At 43.8% G+C, this 20,966-nt stretch overlaps 1 protein-coding gene across 2 annotated transcripts in view; it reads left to right on the forward strand.

The window, feature by feature from the left end:
• Positions 1 to 20,966, forward strand: part of UTP20 (UTP20 small subunit processome component) — a 116,636-nt gene that overhangs the window by 81,649 nt on the left and 14,021 nt on the right. For both annotated transcript variants that reach the window (XM_078596680.1, XM_078596679.1), the window contains exons 54-58: positions 718 to 970; positions 8,263 to 8,394; positions 8,773 to 8,905; positions 14,110 to 14,285; positions 15,973 to 16,044. In XM_078596680.1, coding sequence (XP_078452806.1) covers positions 718 to 970; positions 8,263 to 8,394; positions 8,773 to 8,905; positions 14,110 to 14,285; positions 15,973 to 16,044 — 766 coding nt within the window. The remainder of the gene's footprint in view (positions 1 to 717; positions 971 to 8,262; positions 8,395 to 8,772; positions 8,906 to 14,109; positions 14,286 to 15,972; positions 16,045 to 20,966) is intronic.

Below are 20,966 nucleotides of genomic sequence, written 5' to 3' on the forward strand. Positions count from 1 at the left end.
TGTTTTTGTTGTTCACCAATTTTTATGCAAAGTGGATGAGCCATCCCTTATGACGAGTTTTTTTATTTATTTCTGAAGACAATACACATTTCGTGGTAATGTGCAAAGTTGAAATGATTTTTTTTCAGATAGTGTTGTCCACACACAGTTATTTCAGTTAAGAACCAAAGGGTATCATCTGGCTTCTTTTAATGGCACTTCAGTGTGCAATACGAATCACTAGTTGAGTTGTTTCTTAGCACGGTTGGTGACGTATGGTGCGAAAGAAGTTTGATATACATGCAACATTATTTTAAATAGTACCAGAAAGGTACTTGCTTTGCACCTGAATTTAGACATATGTTTAAAGCGGCCCAATTCCACTTTCGTGTATACACTATAACATTTAATTTCACAAAGGAAATTAATATTTGGTAGAAGCAGTGTATGATATAAAATTCAAAATTTCATTACACACATGAATAGTGTTTATTAAATCTTTTGTTATTTGTTTGTAAGAGTAATGGCCAGATTTGCATGATGACAAATTACCAAAGCACATCCCCGTTATTGGCGATGTTGCAATCAACAAAAATTCAGAACAATATAAAAAATTTCAGCGCACAACTTCGGTACAAAACCTGAGTTTGTGTTGTATCGCCGTCTGTGTGTCTGCTGTGAGGGTTCGTGCAGAGTTCGACTGTGCCCTTTACGACTATTTTGTGCTCCCCGTTTCAGGTACGAGCACGAGTCGGGCCGCGACTCTACCCTGGAGATGCTCGTCAGCATCTTCCAGAGCTTCCCGCAGGAACTGCTGCTTGAGTCGAGTAGTCTGTTCTTCTTGCCACTCGCCCTGATGCTGGTGAACGACGCCTCGGCACGCTGCCGCAAGATGGCGGCCTTGGCTGCCCGCACGCTGCTCGCCAAGATCAGTGCAGAGAAGCGCGACTCACTCTTCTCTCTTGCCACCTCCTGGTTTCAAAGAAAGAAGGTTAGTATATGAGGTGTGACGACGCGTTGGTCTGTATTATTGCACTTGCCTTCCACAACTTAATCTAATTTCTGCCCTTGAGGCAGCTTGTGACGTGTTCCTTGCATCATTACTGCCATCCTGTTCAACTTTCTTTCACGACTCCTTTATACTTGCTTGACATGTAATTTTATTCAGCATTACTCTTTGGTTCTTTCGGTAAAGTCGCGTAGAAAGAAAATAAATTAAATAATAGAGTACGACGTTTCGAATGCAACACAAGCAACCGTCATCAGGTAGAAATAAATTTGAGAGAGAGACAAAACATAGACACGGAGACACACAGACAGACACACAAGCAGAGAGACAACACAGCTTTCCTTTTTCCAACTTTTCAACAACAACAACAATTTCGATTTAAAGCTTTCGTGACTGCAGGGATTCATCTTCTTGGTTCTTTCGGTAAAGTCACGTAGAAGGGAAGTAATAAAATAAAATAATAAAAATAAAACATAATAAAATAATTCTCACGACGTTTCGGCCACAACGCAAGCAGCCGTCCTCAGGTGAAAACCAGGTCTGTCGGGGAGACAGCGTCTGAATGAAACAGCACACGAGCTTGGAGCATATATATACGCTGGGTTGGGAGGGGGGGAAAGGGCGCTTCGACAAAATAATTTGCATATCAAGAGGAATTTAGCATATTTATGGGAAATGCAGGAATGTGATTAGTACTACATATGCCCGTTCATTATGCAGGATTAGCAGCATCAAAGGGAGGGGATATGGGAAATGCAGGCATGTGAATAGTACTAATTATGCCCGTGCATTCTGCAGGATTAGCAGCATCAAAGGGAGGGGTAGCATTAATAAAGGGAAGGAGTGTTAATAGTATGTAGCTGCAGTAACTAAAACCAACACGTAAACAACTAAAGTATAAACTACATAGTATCATCAGTATACTAACTATACTCTACAATAAGCTGAGTTACTAACAGTAAGTAATGCATTACAATTCTACGTCGTAAAAATTATATAATATGCTTCCATCTAAACTTTATTCTCTTATATTACACGAGTCTACACCGTTCTATATACTGCCATAGACAAACCCAACATTAAATTATATACTGTATTGCTATAAACCACCCTATACCTTATACATTGTAATATAACACTATGTATTAATCTACCCACCCTAATGTGTATCACACTGCTATATATTCACTATACAATTACGATACTATATATTACTTAGAACATTGTATTAAGCATATAAATGTTATACTATTTGTTATTATACACTGTACCATTGACCGTCGTGTCAATGGGTGAGTAGTGAGAGGAAACTTGCAGCGGAGCAAAGAATCCATTCCCTGCGGAGAATACAATGCCAGTGAGTGGAACGCGGTCTGAAAGTCACCGTAAACGTGAACACAATCAGTTAAGATCCGAAATGGTTTATTACGTCCTTCCAGTGATTGCTAAGCCAGAATCCATCTTCTCGGTTCGAAATTGTCTCTGTGTTTGTATATGTGGATCGCCTCATGAACGAATCTCTCATGGTAGCCAGATGGCTTGCAGAGAACCTCTGTCTTGGAGAAGTTAATGTCATGTGAGCCCACTGAATTGTAACAGTGATCTGCCACGGCTGAGGTGTTTGTCCTACCGTGTTTCAAGTCTGCTTTATGTTCACGGATGCGGTCCGAGACATGTCGTTTGGTTTCTCCAATGTAACTGCTACCACAGAGGCAACTTAGTTTGTTGACGCCAGGGTACTGTATGTCTGGAACCACATCTTTTACAGACGGGACCAGATCACGGATGTTATGTACTGTGTTGAATCGGATCTGGATCTTGTGTTTAATCAGGATTTTGGAGATCTTTTTTGTGACCCCAGCAATGTAGGGTAAGGTGATGGTCTTGAAAGGCTCCTCAACAGGATCCTTCTTGATGGTTGGAGTGATGGCTTTGCGGATTGTGTAGTCGGAGTAACCATTAGCCTTAAGAGCTTGGTTACTTCGACTACTTAGAATTGTAATGTATTACTTACTGTTAGTAACTCAGCTTATTGTAGAGTATAGTTAGTATACTGATGATACTATGTAGTTTATACTTTAGTTGTTTACGTGTTGGTTTTAGTTACTGCAGCTACATACTATTAACACTCCTGCCCTTTATTAATGCTACCCCTCCCTTTGATGCTGCTAATCCTGCAGAATGCACGGGCATCATTAGTACTATTCACATACCTGCATTTCCCATATCCCCTCCCTTTGATGCTGCTAATCCTGCATAATGCACGGGCATATGTAGTACTAATCACATTCCTGCATTTCCCATAAATATGCTAAATTCCTCTTGATATGCAAATTATTTTGTCGAAGCGCCCTTTCCCCCCCTCCCAACCCAGCTTATATATATGCTCCAAGCTCGTGTGCGGTTTCATTCAGACGCTGTCTCCCCGACAGACCTGGTTTTCACCTGAGGACGGCTGCTTGCGTTGTGGCCGAAACGTTGTGAGAATTATTTTATTATGTTTTCTTTTTATTATTTTATTACTTCCCTTCTACGTGACTTTACCGAAAGAACCAAGAAGAAGAACAACAACAACTTACATTTTCTAATCCAGCCATGAGGCAACAAGCATCTGAGAGCGTAGAAGTGCCCAGGACGAGAACGGGGTGGGAATGGAAAGGCACCGAGTGAGAGAAAAGAACCATTTGCGTGGGTCTGAAAGCGTGAGGTAACAAAGGAAACGTTTCGAGGAGAGACGTGTAAGCACATAGGGGACCAGGCAGAGTTGCTTAGGGGTTAGGGTTCCAGTGGGGTGAGGGTGTTGTGGCTAACAGAGAAAAAGCCATCCCTTAGCGGAGTAGTAGATCCTTGGGATCAAGGAGGGGGGGAGGCCACAGTCAGTGAAGGGAGTGGGCTGGGGGTGATTGGGTGAAGTTCAGAGAGATGGGGAGAAGAGGAGGGGCTAGGTCAGACATGGGCAAACTACGGCCCGCGGGGCGTATACGGCCAGTTGGACTTTTTAATCCGGCCCGCCGAACTTGTCCAACCCGATTTGGTCGTGACTCGAACCTAATTTCCCCATTGGATTGTATGTAAATACAATTAATCCGTTCCAGACTCCTACAAACTCCATATAAATATATATTTTTAAAGATTATTACGCACAAAAATAGTTAATTACGCCATAGAATTCAGTGTAATAGTAAACTAAATGTAACAACATTGAATAACACTGAGATCACCTTGAATAACAGAGAAAACTAACATTGCCACATGAAGGTTTAGAATCGTTCAACAAGATGATTGTTTCGTCTGCTACATCAGTCGGTCGATTCTGAGAGAGAGAGAATATTCGTATGAGCAATTCATGTTTCTATTGAAAGTAAGTTAACAGTAATATTTGGGTACAGTATTGTTTTTGGAAGCATTCACCGTAATATATCAACGTTTACTTCACCGCATCATCGTATGAATGATGTGAGAAGAGATTAACGGGTTCTTATGTTAGCGATTTACGTACTCGGCGCTTTCGCTCTCTAAATTACGGCTTGAATGGGGGGGAGGGGTATGACTACACTCACAAAATTAATATCTTACTAGGAATTTTATATAACAAAAGTTATATACATAACTGTTACGCTTTGTGTAATTCAACAAAACAAACAACACTTAACTCCGAGTTCTCTCCAAATTTCACGAGTCCATTCTAGACCCCACAGTTTTTTAAAAGAATTTTAAGCACAGAACACATAATTAAAGTTAAAAAAATCATTAATTATACAAACTTTTCAATAATTTCCTTCTTCACTTCGATTTAAATTTTCTTTAAAAGCTTCTTCTCACCAACATTACCACTCATTACCACTTTCTCCGAAGGCAAGTTTATAAAATAATGCATGGTACAGACAGCAGACATCTTGTGTCCGGAGATCAAAAGCAAATTTGAAAAAGTCAGCTTATCACGCAGGACTGTGACTCGCCGTGTGGAACTGATTGATAACAAAATATAGCCAGTCAATTAAACAAAAAGTCTGATTCCTTTGAATTATATTCACTAGCACTGGATGAAAGTACGGACGTAAAATACACTGCTCAGCTCCTCATTTTTATCCGAGGCATTGACAGTTTTGCGATAACAGAGGAGGTTTTGACCATCGAGTCCCTGAAAGGAACAACGCGGGGAGAGGACTTGTATAACCAGGTATCTGCTGTCATCGAAAGAATGACGCTACCTCGTAGTAAACTTGTCAATGTCACAATGGATGGATCGACAAATTTAACTGGAAAAAATGTTGGGCTGCTGAAAAGAATCCAGGATAAAGTGAAAGAGGAAAACCATGTCCAGGATCTTATTTTCCTTCACTGCATCATCCAATAGGAATCCCTGTGTAAGTCTGTATTGCAGCTTAATCGTGTCGTGAATCCAGTCGTAAAACTTGTGAACTTTATACGAGCAAGGGGACTTCAGCACCGTCAGTGTATTACCTTCCTGGAGGAAACTGATGCGGATCATCAGGACTTGCTGTACCACTCTCGTGTCCGCTGGTTAAGTTTGGGGAAAGTGTTACAACAAGTGTGGGAGCTGAAAGAAGATATCATCGCATTTTTGGAGTTGATGGGGAAATCTGACGAATTCCCTGAGCTAAGCGACAAGAGCTGGCTTAGTGACTTTGCGTTTGCTGTGGACATATTTTCACACATGAATGAGCTGAATGTGAAACTGCAGGGGAAATATCAGTTTGTTCACGACATGTACAAACATGTGAAAGCCTTCAAATCCAGCTCACTTTGTTCTCCGGACAAATTGCGAACAAATTTTTTGCTCATTTCCCCACACTTGCCATGCAGGAAGAGGCACCGCGAAACGCAAAAAAAATACAGCAAATCACTTGAGGACCTGCATGGAGAATTCTGCCTTAGTTTCTCTGATTTCGAAAGCATTGAACAGTCACCTTCTTGGTTCTTTCGGTAAAGTCACGTAGAAGGGACGGCTGCTTGCGTTGTGGCCGAAACGTCGTGAGAATAATTTTATTATGTTTTATTTTTATTATTTTATTACTTCGCTTCTACGTGACTTTACCGAAAGAACCAAGAAGACGAATCCCTGCAGTCACGAAAGCTTTAAATCAAAATTGAACAGTCACTTCAGCTGGTGTCCTGTCCCCTGTCACAAGACCTTGAAACAGCACCACAGGAGCTGCAGTTGGAACTGATAGATCTTCAGTCTGACTCCGTCTTAAAGGAGAAGTTCAACTCTGTTAAACTGAATGACTTTTATGCTTCACTTAACAGAGCCACGTTTCCAAACCTCCGGAGGACTGCACAGAAGATACTGACTTTGTTTGGCTTGACTTATGTGTGTGAGCAGACATTCAGCGTCATGAACGCCAACAAAGCCCGTCACAGATCAAAGTTAACGGATCAGCACCTCAGATCTATCCTGAGAATTGCCACAACCAAAATAACTCCAGACTTGGATGCACTGGCAAAAATGGGAGATCAACAACACTGTTCCCACTGAAACTGAAAGTGATGATGTGTTGCTGCAGCGAGGTTGAAGCCAAATCTCCACAACACAGCCTGCATGGCTGCTCTAACCTGTTAATGTAGATAATAAAGAAGTTCAAGTGAGGTAATTGGTTTGGCGCAGGGCTCAGATGTTTTCATGATGTTTGATCAGTCACGTTACAACATGTTTTTGTATTGTTCATGTTCGTGCAATTTGTTAAATTGCCTTGCAAATAAATGCTTTGCTACCTGTTAAAGGACAAATCCTTTCATGTAATGATTTTTACATGTCATTTATATTAGTTCACACAAACACTCCATCCACCTGTTCCTGGTCTGGCCCGTCTGTCAAATTTTAGAACCCATTGTGGCCCGCGAGTCAAAAAGTGTGCCCACCCCTGGGCTAGGCCATGGATTGGTTGGACGGTGAGGATAAGGATCTTGTAGTTCAACATTCAGCTTGCTCTGTCATGGGACCTTTTTTGCCAGTCTCAAAGTATGATTTTTTTTTAGATTCTATGTGATAATTTTTTTTAAAGGTTTGATCCTACTCATCCATACATTTCTGTTAATATACACTCCGATTTATTCCAAAAGGTAGTGGATTTTATCTTACTATCATCCATAAAATACATTTGTGATAGCTTGCAAAAGTCAGAACATGAGGTTTGTACAATGTATTAATCTATAGTATGTGGACTCAATAAGTATTTATAAAAAATAAGAATAGGTTTACCGTTTCTGGAAATTAAACGGGAGGTGTTAAGATGTTCAAACAAATAGATATCTTTTTCAAGGAATGAAATCTGCATTAACCACACGTACTTGCAGTGAACATGCAAACAAACATGCTCTGATAATGTGTGTTGTCTTTGAAACTGATTGGCCTACACCAGAGACAGCCTTCTTTGTGGCCTAGTCTCACCAGTGTCAGACCAGAGAACGCCAAAGCTGAACAGTACAAAGACAATGCACTATCAGAGCATTTATAGCTCGGGATGAGCAGCTATATCATGGAATACATTTTTTATGCCAAGAATAGGTAGGAAAAATCTATTCTTGTTTTTTCATATTCAACTTGCTGTTGCTTATACATTTTGGAATTATTCAGTAAACGGGATTTTTTTCTGGTAGCTTCTGTCATGTTATTGTTTATCTATTTCCATGTGGCCAACCTTTTAAGCAGTCACTCGATTTGTTTAATGTAGTTATGCATTCTGTATTCAGCGGTGGCTATGCACGCCTATGTTGGTGGATCGCACAAACGTTGTGAAACTCCTTTCTCATGGACATCGAAGTGGCCATACATATACCCTGGCTCGCTAGAAGAAGGAAATACAGCAATTTGACTCATGACTATCTAGATTTGAAGCTTTCAGTAAAGTCACGTAGGTAAAAAATGAAATTAAAATTAATAAAAATAAAACAATTTATTTTTATTAATTTTAATTTCATTTTTTATGAAAATAAAACAATTTATTTTTTATTTATTTTAATTTCATTTTTTACCTACGTGACTTTACTGAAAGAACTAAGAGTATCATGACTATCTGTTTCCATTTGTACAGGGATAGAGTGTTGCACCCTTGCATGCTTTATATTTCTCCAGGAGCTCCGGTTTCCTCCAACTGGTATAAATGCTGACAAATTGGCTTTAAAATCTTGAAATAAAAACATAATGCAGGACCATCCTGAAAAAGAGTCGTGCCACTCTGTGTGGCTCGTGCATAAATAAGTGTCCACTGGTGTATAGTGTTTAACGCGTTCAATCGTTCACGTCTACACAGGTGCCCATGCGGCAACTGGCAGCGCACGCATGTGGGCTGTTTGTGGAGGTGGAGGGCGCAGAGTTTGACCGTCGCCTGACATCGCTGCTGCCCTGCATAGCGCAAGACCTGCAGCCCAGCAATCACGAGAATGTAAGCATTTACTTTTCTTCCTGTGGGCACCTGAGAAAAAGGTGTGCTCTAACAAGTAGTTGAAATCTGTAAACCCCACCTGGTCCTTTCTTCATCCCTTCCCTTCAGCTTTTGTCCCATTATGTCATGTAATTCACGTGTGGTGCGTTTCTACTCCGTTCATTCGAACTGTCGACCTTTTCATTCGAACCATCGATTTTACAGTTTCCTTAAAACATCCCTACTCATTTTTGCAGTTTAATCGATTTAGAAAAGTGCCTGTGTAGATTTAATATCTCTTCAACATTTGCATTTTGTGGCCATAATACAAGTGATATTTTGTCGTATATGTATTTGCTTGGATGGTATCAGTAGCAACTTCTGCGTGTTTTTGTTCAGGTGGAAAAGAAGACGCAGGAAAATGCTGCCGACCACCTGCTCTTTGCCCTTCTGACGCTTCTGTCCAAGATCCTAAAGGGTTGCCCTTTGGTCTTCTCGGCAACGCACAGGAAAAATATGAACACCATCTGGGGTAAGAGCGGTCGGTCCCAGTCCTCGTCGAACATGACTCTACGCCAGGGTTTGTGGCGAGAAGCGGCTTTGTTACTCATATAAAATTTACACTCACGTGATTATTGTTAACAGGACCCTGCGGGGTGGGCTGGTAGGAACGAATAACCAAAGAATATAAACATAATGTATTATTACACTTGTTTAGCCAGGAAAGCCCCACTGAGTCTAAAGGTTTTTGTAGGGTCCTGCCAAGTGTTTGCAGTAGGGGGCGATGTTGCTACACCTAATCGGACGATACGAAGGGAGAGTTTGAGGCCTAGTTCTAGGCTTTAGGCCTAGCTGTAGGCTTTAGGCCGCTGTGAGTTAATTTTTTATTTAAATGTTTTAATTATTTATGTAAAAGCTTGTAATTTAAATGTTTCTATTTAAAAACATCAGGGAATGTAACATTGTGAAACATTAACTCCCTTTCACACACGCGGGGGTACGATACGAAGGGAGAGTTTGAGGCCTAATTTTAGGCTTTAGGCCTAGCTGTAGGCTTTAGGCCGCTGTGAGTTAATTTTTAATTTAAATGTTTTATTTATTAATGTTAAAGCTTTAAATATAAATGTTTCTATTTAAAAACATCATGGAATGTTACATTGTTAAACATTAACTCCCTTTCACACGCGGGGGTACGATACGAAGGGAGAGTTTGAGGCCTAGTTCTAGGCTTTAGGCCTAGCTGTAGGCTTTAGGCCGCTGTGAGTTAATTTTGAATGTAAATGTTTTAATTAAAAGCTATCTCAGGGAATTATAAGGAAATGTTACACTTGTTTAGCCAGGAAAAATGTTTTAATTAAAAGCTATCTCAGGGAATTATAAGGGAATGTTACACTTGTTTAGCCAGGAAAGCATCACTGAGTCTTAAAGGTTTTTGTAGGGTCCTGCCAAGTGTTTGCAGTAGGGGGCGATGTTACTACACGGACGGACGGACGATATCATCTATTGTAGGCTGGTTCACTTCGTTCCTACCAGTATAAGGATCAATCTAAGCCACTGTGTCTTGGGTTAAATGATATTGTAACAGAAGTCAAAGTGTCACGGAGATTGTGGCTGGGTTCAGGTATTTGAAAGGCAGATGGCTTTATAGCATTGGTATGCTTGGTATAGCTATACATCTTTTTGGGGATTTTCATGAATTTAGCCCTACAATGGCATGGTGCATCTATTATCTTCTTGTATTCAAAACATACTGAACCAAAGTAAGTCGACATGCTTCTGTTTATGACATGTGATACCATCACCACCAGTTTCCCTTCAGTCGGGATAATACAATTATTCTCGCTTTAACATTTACTGATTATGTCTTAGTGTGTTTATGGCAGGTCTCCAAATTCAAATCTCACCGCAGGATACAGTTCTTATAATTAAGATTATTATGCATGAACTTAGGAAGGCACCACTCAGACTCTTCTGTGTTAAGCAACTTTAATTCTAAACAAAAACATAGACTCTAATATGCGAACTCTTATGCTTGGAATTGTTAATACAGTACTCCTGGAGATGTTCTCCTCATTGATCCGTACATTTAACCCTCAGTGATTACGTTGTCAAACTGGGTAATCAGAACAATCGATTAAATCCTCGGAGTAACGCGAGCATATACGGCGATAGGAAAAAGTCCTTAAACATGTATGTGACGATATTCATACGAACGGCAATAAAGAAACATCCCGAAGGCAAAGTATGCGTCAATTAATTCATCGGTAAGATTATGTATTTAACGACTTGTCTTTAAACAATGGTGTGCGGCAGTATGTCTGCTTAAGCAGATGCTTATCAATTGGCTAAGGCTTCATTAAATTCTCTGGCAAGATTCTGTGATCAAAAGAAACATTTTACACAATATTCTCCCTGCGAGTGTATAGGTTCGTAACGTAGGTTTCTAAACGTTTCGTTTTCATCGATGAATTCACAGGTAATATTTTATGCAATTAAAAATAAAGAAACGACTAAAATACTTCAAAGTGACCGTATCCACGTAACTCATTGGGCAGCGATCTTCTTCGTTATCACTAATAGTTGACGCACCCTTATCATTAGTCTTCTTATTATCAGTCCGGGTATGTGTTTCATGTGTGTGTGGGGATTTGTCTCCTTGATCCTTATTATTAGTCCGGGTATGTTTATGTGTATGTGTGGTTTGGTTCCCTGGATCAATTCTTTGCATCAAACAGACGCCGGGCGATGCGTGGTAGCGTGTGAATGTGGGCGTGTCAAACGAACAGCTTCGTTGCTCCCTCTCGCTCGGGGCGTGTCTGCTGTTAGCTGTCGGCTCCCTCCACTGCTGGATGAGCTGGTTGCACGCGCTTTCTCTCGCTCGGGGCGTATCTGCTGGCAGCTGCCGGCTCCCTCCACTGCTGGATGAGCTGCGTCGGCACGATGCTTGTCCTTGAAGATGCTCGATCGCTCTTGCCGCTCGTCCGCTGGCAAGCTGACACCTGTGCTCGTTGGCGCTGGCGACACTGCTGCGCGCTCTCTCCGGCTCCGTGCTCTCTGGCGGTGCTCGGTTGTGCGTGCAGCTGGTTCTCTGCGATGCTGGCTTGGTCGATGCTTGCCGCTTTCCGCCCTTTCTCGAGGTTGATTGCTTGACGTTGCTCGTCAGTTCAACTCGAGCTGCAGCTGCCCTTGGGAGCTGGCACTCAGTGTAGAATGACTTTCGAGCGATACTTCTTCTGTCAGCGCTGAACTCGCACTGGGTGACACATCGCTACTCAGCAAGCCTCGCCATCCTTGGTTGATTGCAGAGCCCTTCTGTGTTGTGTAGTCTTCTGTAGCTGGTGGTGATCTTCTGTCGCTGGCTGGAATAGCAGTAGCATCAATGTATGGGTCTGGTCTTTGGTTATATCTGAAGTTATCTCCCCTCGGCTCGCCTTCTCACAAAGGACCGGAACTTCCTTTGATTTCGCTCTCAGCCTGCCGGGGGACGTGTGTGTGTGTACGTGTTCTGATTTTATTGAGGTAATATAAGTTTCATCAAAGCCTGGTTCCTGTCGCCTTCCTCAGCCATCCCGCCATAAATGGAAGCAGCTGCTGGGAGACAAAGTTGGTTGGGAGGCTCTCTCTATGAGATGCATTTTATCTTGGTTATGTGTGGTTGACTTATTTCGCCTTTTATTCTTCTGGATGACCCTCGGTCCAATATTTCATAATTATTAGTGGCTTTATGTTTATTCAAGATTTGTGATTTATCATGGTTATTACCACGTATATTCCTATGGTTTTGTTACCCTTTGTTGTCTGTCTGTATCCAGGGATTGTGCTGTTTTACTCGAGTTATATTTTGATGTCCTGAGGTTAGATGTAACTAAGTTCTCACTTAAGCTTTCTTGACTGCTGGTATTCATATTCCTTGGTTTTTGGTAAGGTCACGTAGATAGCAAGATACAACAAGAGACAATATGTGAGGTGAATGGGAGTAAAATAAGGTACAGTGGAACCTCGGTATACGACCGCTTTGGAATACGTCGAATTTGGAGTACGTCGTGTTTTTTCGAGAGAAAAAATGTCTTGGGATACGACGTATTGCTTGGGATACGACGCGTTTGCTAGAACTTGTCTGGGTCGGGATGAGTCACCGCGTACAATACCCGCGTATGCCCCGTTCACGACTGAAACAAAGCGAGAGGGGTGGGGTGGCGTGGGGGAGAGGGGCGGGGGACGTGGGGGAGGGGTGGCGTGGGAGAGAGGGGCGGGGGACGTGGGGGGCTGCCCCCATGGAGGGTGGAGCCCCGGGTCGAGGCGCGCGTGACGTGCGGGGTTGAGGCACGCCACGTGACCAGCGCAGCTGGCAGCAGCGCGGTCACGTGGCTTCTGTAGGTATTTTAGTAATTATTGTCGAAATTATTTTATACAACCCCATTAATGTATAATATGCCATATAAAATATAATTTCTTTTCCTCTGGAACGGATTATTTCTGTTTCCTTTATTTCTTATGAGAAAAATTCGTTTGGTATACGTCATTTTTGGTATTAGTCCTACCTTCTGTAACGAATTAACGACGTATACCGAGGTTCCACTGTAATTAATAAATCAAGGCCACCAATGTGACTGCAGTCTGGTTTTTCATCTGGGTGAGTGTGTTGGCAGACTACGATATCGACTTAATCTTTGTTTTGAACTTTTAACCGTTGTATTAAAATAACCTAAAAAAAACTTGCCCGTTTGGTTTTCGCTGCCTGGTTTATGGCTTATCTCCGGCTCTCTGGTCCCGAGTGTGAAAGGTTGCTGCTCGTGAGGAGAGGGTTTCGCATCACCCCCTTTTGCTCCAAGCGACCCCGCGATTGATTATTCAAAAAATATTGGCAGAAGTATTCTTAATATTATTTTTTGGAAAAAGGCCTATATATACAACAGGGGGCAGCCCTGCAATGTCTTTATTACACCACTGATTGCAGGAGGGCTTCTACGAGTGAGCTCTTGAGTGCCTCTCGAGAGTACTTTGGCCTACTCTTCCACACAAAAGTAAAGTTAAGAAATAACAATGTCATGTTTTAAAGTGTAGCAGCAAAGTATGGTGCATTTATTGTCAGAATATTTATCTGATTTTTAAACATAAGCAGCCATATAAAATTCAATAAACTCTGTCATAAATTGTGGCGTACATTATCAATAATAATTCATAAAACACTGACATGTTTACAATAATAATATCTAGTTTTATATATCAGATTCATGCAATTGCATCTCGAAATCTGAGGAACCACAGTGGAGCAAGAAGGTAGCCAGGCAATGAGTCGGTGCCAACAGTTGCCCAAGCTCTGCAGACCTCTATACAGAAGATGTTTTCAGTCAATTGATGAGTGTTCATACATGTCGGAGAAAATGGGTTCACCCAGAGAAAAAACCCTTGCAGAAGGCACACATGATGTCAGTCTGCAATTTTGCGGTATCACCTTCTCGCAAGCCAGGTTTTTATGGCACCTGGACGCCCAGAGCGGGAAAAGGAATTTCCCCAACATTTGTGCAATCTTTCCGTATATGTTAGGGTTGAGCACACACTCAGTTAAGTACAGTGCAGCGCAAGTATGTCGTTGGTGAACAAGCAAAAATCCATGATCCTAGGTGCAGTTATGAAAAAAGTGTAAGCCACCCGACAGAATGTTTGTCATTAATAAAAAGTAAGGCACAGTAACCTGTGTTTTTTGTTATGTGTGTGGCGTTTGTGGACCTGCAGCAAGCGTGCAGGCTCACCTGCAGCAGCCGCACTCCTGGGTTCGCCTGGCCGCGTGCCAGCTCTTTGGACTGCTCTTTGCTACATGGAATCCCGAAGAACTCGTCGCACAAGCTAAACAACTGGAGATGGCATCGGCCTCCAAAAAGGACTACATTGTTCATGATTTGAACACCAAGGTATAACCCTGCTTTCTTATAAGTTGAAAATAATCGGCTCGTCTTCATGGGGTGGAGTTTTGTTATTCCTGATGTTTTTTTATTGAAACCATATTTGCAATAAATGTCATTTTCTAAAATCTGTGACAAATAATTTATTTGCAGCAAAATCTGTTTATGTAATATTTGGATGCAACCTTTACACTCTCCAAGATGGCTCAGGACTCAGCTGGCAGGACAACAAGTGATTTATGGAAGCTATCTGTGCAGAGCTCTGGATGTTATCCCATGTGTGTGCGCGTGTGAGTTGTGGCCGGGTATTCCAGCTGCTTCCCATTGTAGAGACCCACGCCGCCTGGAGTCTTGTAACTCTCTGAGGTTTTTCTGGGAAAATATCGGACACTAAAACTATTGTAGATGTGCGGCACAGCAACAATATTGCTCGAAGCATTAAAGTCCTTTGGTCACTTGAACACTCGGCATCGATCAGACCAACACTACCATTGGTAAGTGCAGGGCTGAAGAACGTCGTAGCCTGTGATGCACTCCTACATTCCTCTGATGACCAAAGGCATTCTTCTGACTGGTAGAGTGTTGGCCTTTTTTGGAAACTCCCTGGATGGAAGCCTTTTGCTGGAGGACTTTATTAGGCTTACCTTTGTGGCAGTGCTTAGCTTGTGGAGTGTAGCTGTCTGGTAGGTCCTACCCCAATCTTATGCGCCTACCCTTTGGGTGTGATGCCTGCATTGTTCTGTGCTGGTAACCTTGCTTGTCATACTGAATCGTAATACTCTTTGGTTCTTTCGGTAAAGTCACGTAGGTAGAAAAATGAAATAAAAGTAATATATCACGACGTTTCGATCGCAACACAAGCGATCGTCATCGTGCGAAACAGAATCCAGCAGTAGAACTGCTGAACTAGGAAGAACACAGCGAGAGAGCTGCTATAACAAGGGGTTATATATGTTTAAGGGGGTTGTAGTCCAAGGGCAAGCTTGCGGGGTCCGAGCTGGAATGGAGTCTCATCCCCGCATGCAAGTACATCAGTTGTGTTAATGTGGCAGATTAGGGAGAGAGAGATTAGGGAGAGAGAGATTAGGGAGAGATTAGCATGTCAAAGTAAATGAGCTTCCGTCGCCGCATGTCGCTGCACATGCACACGGCAGTAGTGTTAATGGGAGATTAGCACTGTTAATAGGAGAGATTAGAGAGAGATTGGGGTTATTAACATAATCCAAAAAAACAATTGCTTGCTTTAGATACTTAGGCCATGTTTTCCAGGCTGTCTGATTTGTATTTTAATCTGCATGAATGAGATAAAGACTTTGAAGTTATGGACACAAGTGCATTACCATAGCACACTGATGTCACTGTGATTTCAGGCCTACATTTGAATGAGACCATGTTTCTGTTGTGGTGTTTTGCACTTTACTGCAACTAAAGTATTTTTTGTATTTATGAAGCATCAAACTTTCATTGTACATGCTGGGATGCACAGCCAGCGAGGTGAATATGCATGAGAACATGCGTCTTACCTGTTGAGCAATTGCCCACTCTGGAAGCCAATCTAAGGATTTGTCTCTGATACGATTGGGAGGGAGTCATGCCCATTTCACCAGTGTCCACCAGTGCCGCCTTGAAGATGACGTTTCATATTAATGTGGTTCCTGGTCATGATTCTCAGCTCGTGCGCCGTGTCTGTTCACAGGTGAAGGAGCTTGTCAAAGCATTTTGCTTCCAACTCCAGTCCAAGTTCCTGAGTCCAGACCTTGGAGAGCAGGTAACTGGCAGTTTTTGCACTGTACCATTCTCTGACATCACCTAAGTACCGAAATCCCATTCAAAATCATTCATGTAATAATCCCACATGGACAGAAGCAATAGAAGGTTTGTTGCATAACACTATATATGTTGCAAAATATACAGCTCTTGGTCAATCTTTTGCTGATTGAGGGCCTTCCTTACACACTCTCGGTTGTGGGGGTTGTTTGACCATACTTCACCGTGCTAGTGAGTGCGCGTTTGTTCATGCGGGGTGCTCAGGAACTCTTCAGATCTCACTTGCTAAGTTGTTAGCAATGGCCGGCAATCAAACTGGGGTCAACAGGGTCATAGCGCAGTGTGCTAATCACTGAGCCACCACTCCTACCCACTATAAGGTAGAACAAACTCTTGAGTTCATAGCAAGTCAGCAAAATTAACTATTTCCTTGATCAGACCAAGCAGCAAAGCAATAAATAATATTTCAGTTTAACACGTAGGCTTTCGCAACCAATATTCATAATAGAGTTTTTTTTGGGGTTAGATCGCGTAAATATAAATGTGTCGTTAACCCACCACTCTCTGATACAGCCAATTAGTAAGGTTTGTCATGTAAACAAAACGTGCCAATTCGTTACTAGTTCAGCCCACTGGTGTGTTGGAGAGTAAATCCACAACATTTACAATTGAGTACGACGTTTCCCTGGTAATTACATCCAGCTTCATCCGGCAATTTTTCCAGAATTGTGAAGATATCTACCTGCTTCAGGTCTTAAACAGAGCTAGATGATGTGATCACTTTAACCCATCTGTTCAACATTAACATTATCCATTGTTACATGATTACAATTAATCCCCCCTCTCTGCTCTCAGCACCTTTATTATGAATTAATATTTCATACCTTTTATTTGGTACTGTACGTTTTCTCACATGAAGCTGAATTGCGCAGTCAGATGGGTTAATATGGGGCTGAAGGGATTTAATGTTCTGAACCGAAAGTCACAATACAACAAACACTTGAAGTTTAGCAATTAATACGTCCCCAAACACTTTCACTTTAAATTTTCCTTCCTGTACTCCAGATGTCCGTCACTTCCCACTCCCTTGCCTTTTACCTGTCTGCTCATCAGCCTGCTTTGTAAGAATGTATGCACTCCCAGAAAGCTGTGCGGCCGACAGGTTTTGTAATAAACTTGTGTTTTTGATATGTAGAGACAGTTTTACAAAGGAGACATGTTGTCTGCTTATCTATTTTGCTTTCTAAGAGGCTGATCTGTTTTGACACAGTCCCAAGTAAGATGCAGCGTATTAATGTCCTAGACTTACGAACGACTTCCATTCCTGAGGCCCATTCGTAAGTGTTATACGGTATGTTGAGGTTCCTCAAAAAAGTGAAGCACTGTTAAACTCATAAATAATATATATTGTAGATTTGCATATAATACTGGAATAAAGATTGTATTTAGTAAATAAAACAAAATAAAGTAACATAAAAGACGTATTTTCACTTACCTTGAGTCCCGATGCTGGCTTGCTTGTCGAAAGGTGAGCAATGAGTCACAACTATTGCAGACACAACAACCGCCATTCGCCACTAAGTGGCGGTGACGTCACCACGACGCTTGTGCCAGGCTATGTGTACGTTGAGACCACGTGAAGTGTCGAACGCCCGTTGGCAGGAAGTCACGGAGCGGCAGACCCAGGTGCCACCAGTCGACTGACTGAGATGAGTGGCTGATGCACCACCTGTGCCCCCTGCTGTGCCAACTAGCTGTGCTTTAGCCAGGCGTTCCGCTCATTGTTGTGAGCGTCGCTCTTCCCCCCTCCGTTGTCGTTGGAGGGCGACTGCCTCCAACTGCCCGGTAGCGTCCTTCACGAGCCTCCTCCACAGAGGCCGATCTTGACACCGCTGGTACCAGTCATCAGCAAATCCACTCAGCTCCACATTCTCCTGTACCATATCACTCCATCTCTTCTCTAGCCCGTGCCGCGCCCGTTTAGCCCCCTCGATCCGGCCGAACAAAAGCTGTTTAGGCATATGGTGTCTGGGTATGCGGGCTACATGACCTAGCCAACGCAGCCTTTCCTGCCTGAGGAGCTCACCGGTGGGACTTTGTCAAGATCTTTCAAGGATATGTGAGCTCCTCACACAATCCAGCCAAGTTAAACCCAGGATGGATCGTAGGCAGGCCAGCCGAAATGTTTCGAACCGGCGAAGATGTTCCATTAGGGGGGTCCACATTTTGCAAGCGTAGAGAAAGGAGGGAATGACTGGCCGAGAAGACCTGAAGCTTTGTGCGGAGTGACAGACCAGGTAGCTTGCACACAGCGTTACGCAACCGATGAAAAGATAATGCCGCTCGACTGATTCGCAGTGAGACCTCTGTTGTCAAAGCAGAGCCGGTCATAAGCACACTGCCCAGGTATGGGAAACTCTCCACTCTCTCCACAACTGCCCTATCACCAATTGGGCGTTGTGGGGTTGGAGTGTCCGATGGTACAATATACCCAGGCAGGTGCTTAGTTTTGGTGGGGCTAATGGTAAGTCCCCACCTCTTAGTGGCAAGCTCCAGATTCAGCAGCAGCGCCTACAACTTCTCCTCTGAGTGAGCAGCAATTACCAGTTCATCGGCATATGTAACATGGTTGAGCAATAGGGAGCCATCCCTTGACCGCACCCGGGCATCAATCAGCTTCCGATTGTATCTGTACCAGATGAAAATTCCTCCGGTACAGCTATTGAAGGCTTCACGACCTATGTGGTCGAAATATACGTTAAATAATGTGGGAGCCAGAGGACATCCCTGTCGCACCCCAAGGTGTACAGGGAATGGCTCCGACTCCCGGCCACGTAGTTTTACCCGGGCCCGCTCACCATCATAAATGAAGGTCCGTAATGATCGTGAGCAGAGGGTCAGGGACTCTGAAAGGACGAAGAACAACCCAGAGCCCAGGCCTACTGATGGTATCATAGGCCTTGACCAGGTCAATAAAGCAGAGATGGAGGCCTTGTTGGAATTCCCTATACCTCTGCTGTAGCAGACGGACAGAAAATATGGCATCTGTGCAGGACCGCCCTTTCCTGAAACCACATTTGGGGCTCTGCAAGCCTCTCCTCAGCGTGCTTGGCAAGGCAATGTTAAATAATTCTTGCCAGGACCTTTCCCGGCACACTGAGAAGTGAGATTCCCCTGTAGTTGTTACATTCTGTGTGCAGTCCCCCTTCTTAAAGAGGGGGACCACCAGGGCATCCTTCCAATCCTGCAGAACCCGTCCAGTGGTCTAGACTGTTGTTATGATATCATGTAGGGCAGTCTGTGCACAAACGCCACCCTCCCTCAGCATTTTGCTTGGGAGATCATCTCTGTCCGGTGCCTTTCCTGGTCTCAGGCTCTGGATCACTTTCAGTACTTCCTCAACAGATGGCACCTCAGCCAGACACTCACAGGGGGTGACTTCTTCCAATATTTGAGGCACCGCAGCCTCAGCTGGGTCATCCCCACTTTTTTCCACGATGTTTTCCACGCTGAGGGATTTCCCCTCCCCCAGGACCTCACAGAAATGGTCAGCAAATCTGCAAACCTGTTCCTGGGGGTCAGAGATTGGATCACCGTTTTTTCCCCTAATTATGGTAATAGGTGTGGCACTGCAGGTTACTTTTTTGATGGAATTAAAGAGCGATTTGTAATCGTGGGCCATTGAGGCAGACTCCATCTCCTCAGCAACCCGTGTACCACCAACCATCCTTGCAGTGCCTCACGGCTCTCCAAACCTCTGAGCGAAGGCTGTGGTAAGTCTCCTCATTCTCTGACATGGGATGCTGTAGACGATGAGAGGTGGGCCTGTCGCTTTTTCTCAGCCAGCCTGAACACCTCCTCTGTCAGCCAGGATCTCTGAGGAGGTTTGGACCATGTACCCAAAGCAACCATTGCAGCTGCATGCGCCACAGTCCTAAACCTCGCCCATTTCCCCTCGACGTCAGGAGGAGTGGGGTACGATGCCAACCCCAGCCGCAAGCGATGATGAAATTTTCACTTGCAACTTTCATCAGCTAGCTGAGACAATGCCACGATGGGTTTGAATGGGGTCCTGGGTGTACACCTACCACCGGAGTGGAAGAATGGCAGGCGCATCTTACAGATGGCAAGTCGATGGTCAGTGGGCAGATCAGCTCCACGGTAGGTCCTGGTGTCAAGGACATGGGCACGCTTCCGCTGTTCCGTCACTATGTAGTCCAGCAGATGTTCTTGTTCGGACCCGGCATGTATCCATGATGTTGTGTGGATGCACTGATGCCGGAACTGCATGTTGGTAGTTACAAGCCCATGGGCTGCACACAAATCTAGCAGCCTCCTTCTGTTGTTATTGAGCTGATCTGGCCCATGTCTTCCAATCACTCCAGACCAGGTGCTAGCATCATGACCAACTCGGGCATTGAAGTCACCCAACAAGATGACTATCCCGAGGGACCACTTTAGCCAGCACCTGTGACAGGAGGTCATAGAAGGCATCTGACTCATCGGCCTTGCCTGCATCCCTCCACGGATGTTCGTCCCCGGGGGCAGCATAAGTAACCACGACTACCACTCCTCGCCTCTGGTTGATGGGAAGACGAGCCCAAAGTAGCCTGTGGCTTACAGCTTCCCACACCTCACCGCCACGCTCCCACGCCCCCTTCATTCTTTTGTTCAGAAGAAGGGCCACTCCCTGTTGTTTGGCAGTCTCCTGCACCGAGTAGAGGACTGTCCACCCCTCATGGTGGCAGGAGCCAGAGCCGGTCCACCGGACCTCCTGAATACCACAGAGATCCAGGTGGTACTGGTCCAGCTCCCGACAGAGGAGTGGCAGCCTCTCCTCTGCAGTGAGCATTCTAACATTCCACGTGGCCATCCGAAGTGGCTTTTTGTTGTTTCTGGAGGAGCCCCGAGGGTAAGGATTCA

This window comes from Lampetra planeri, chromosome 8, assembly GCF_965212315.1.
Source record: "Lampetra planeri chromosome 8, kcLamPlan1.2.h2, whole genome shotgun sequence".
Taxonomy (NCBI): domain Eukaryota; kingdom Metazoa; phylum Chordata; class Hyperoartia; order Petromyzontiformes; family Petromyzontidae; genus Lampetra; species Lampetra planeri.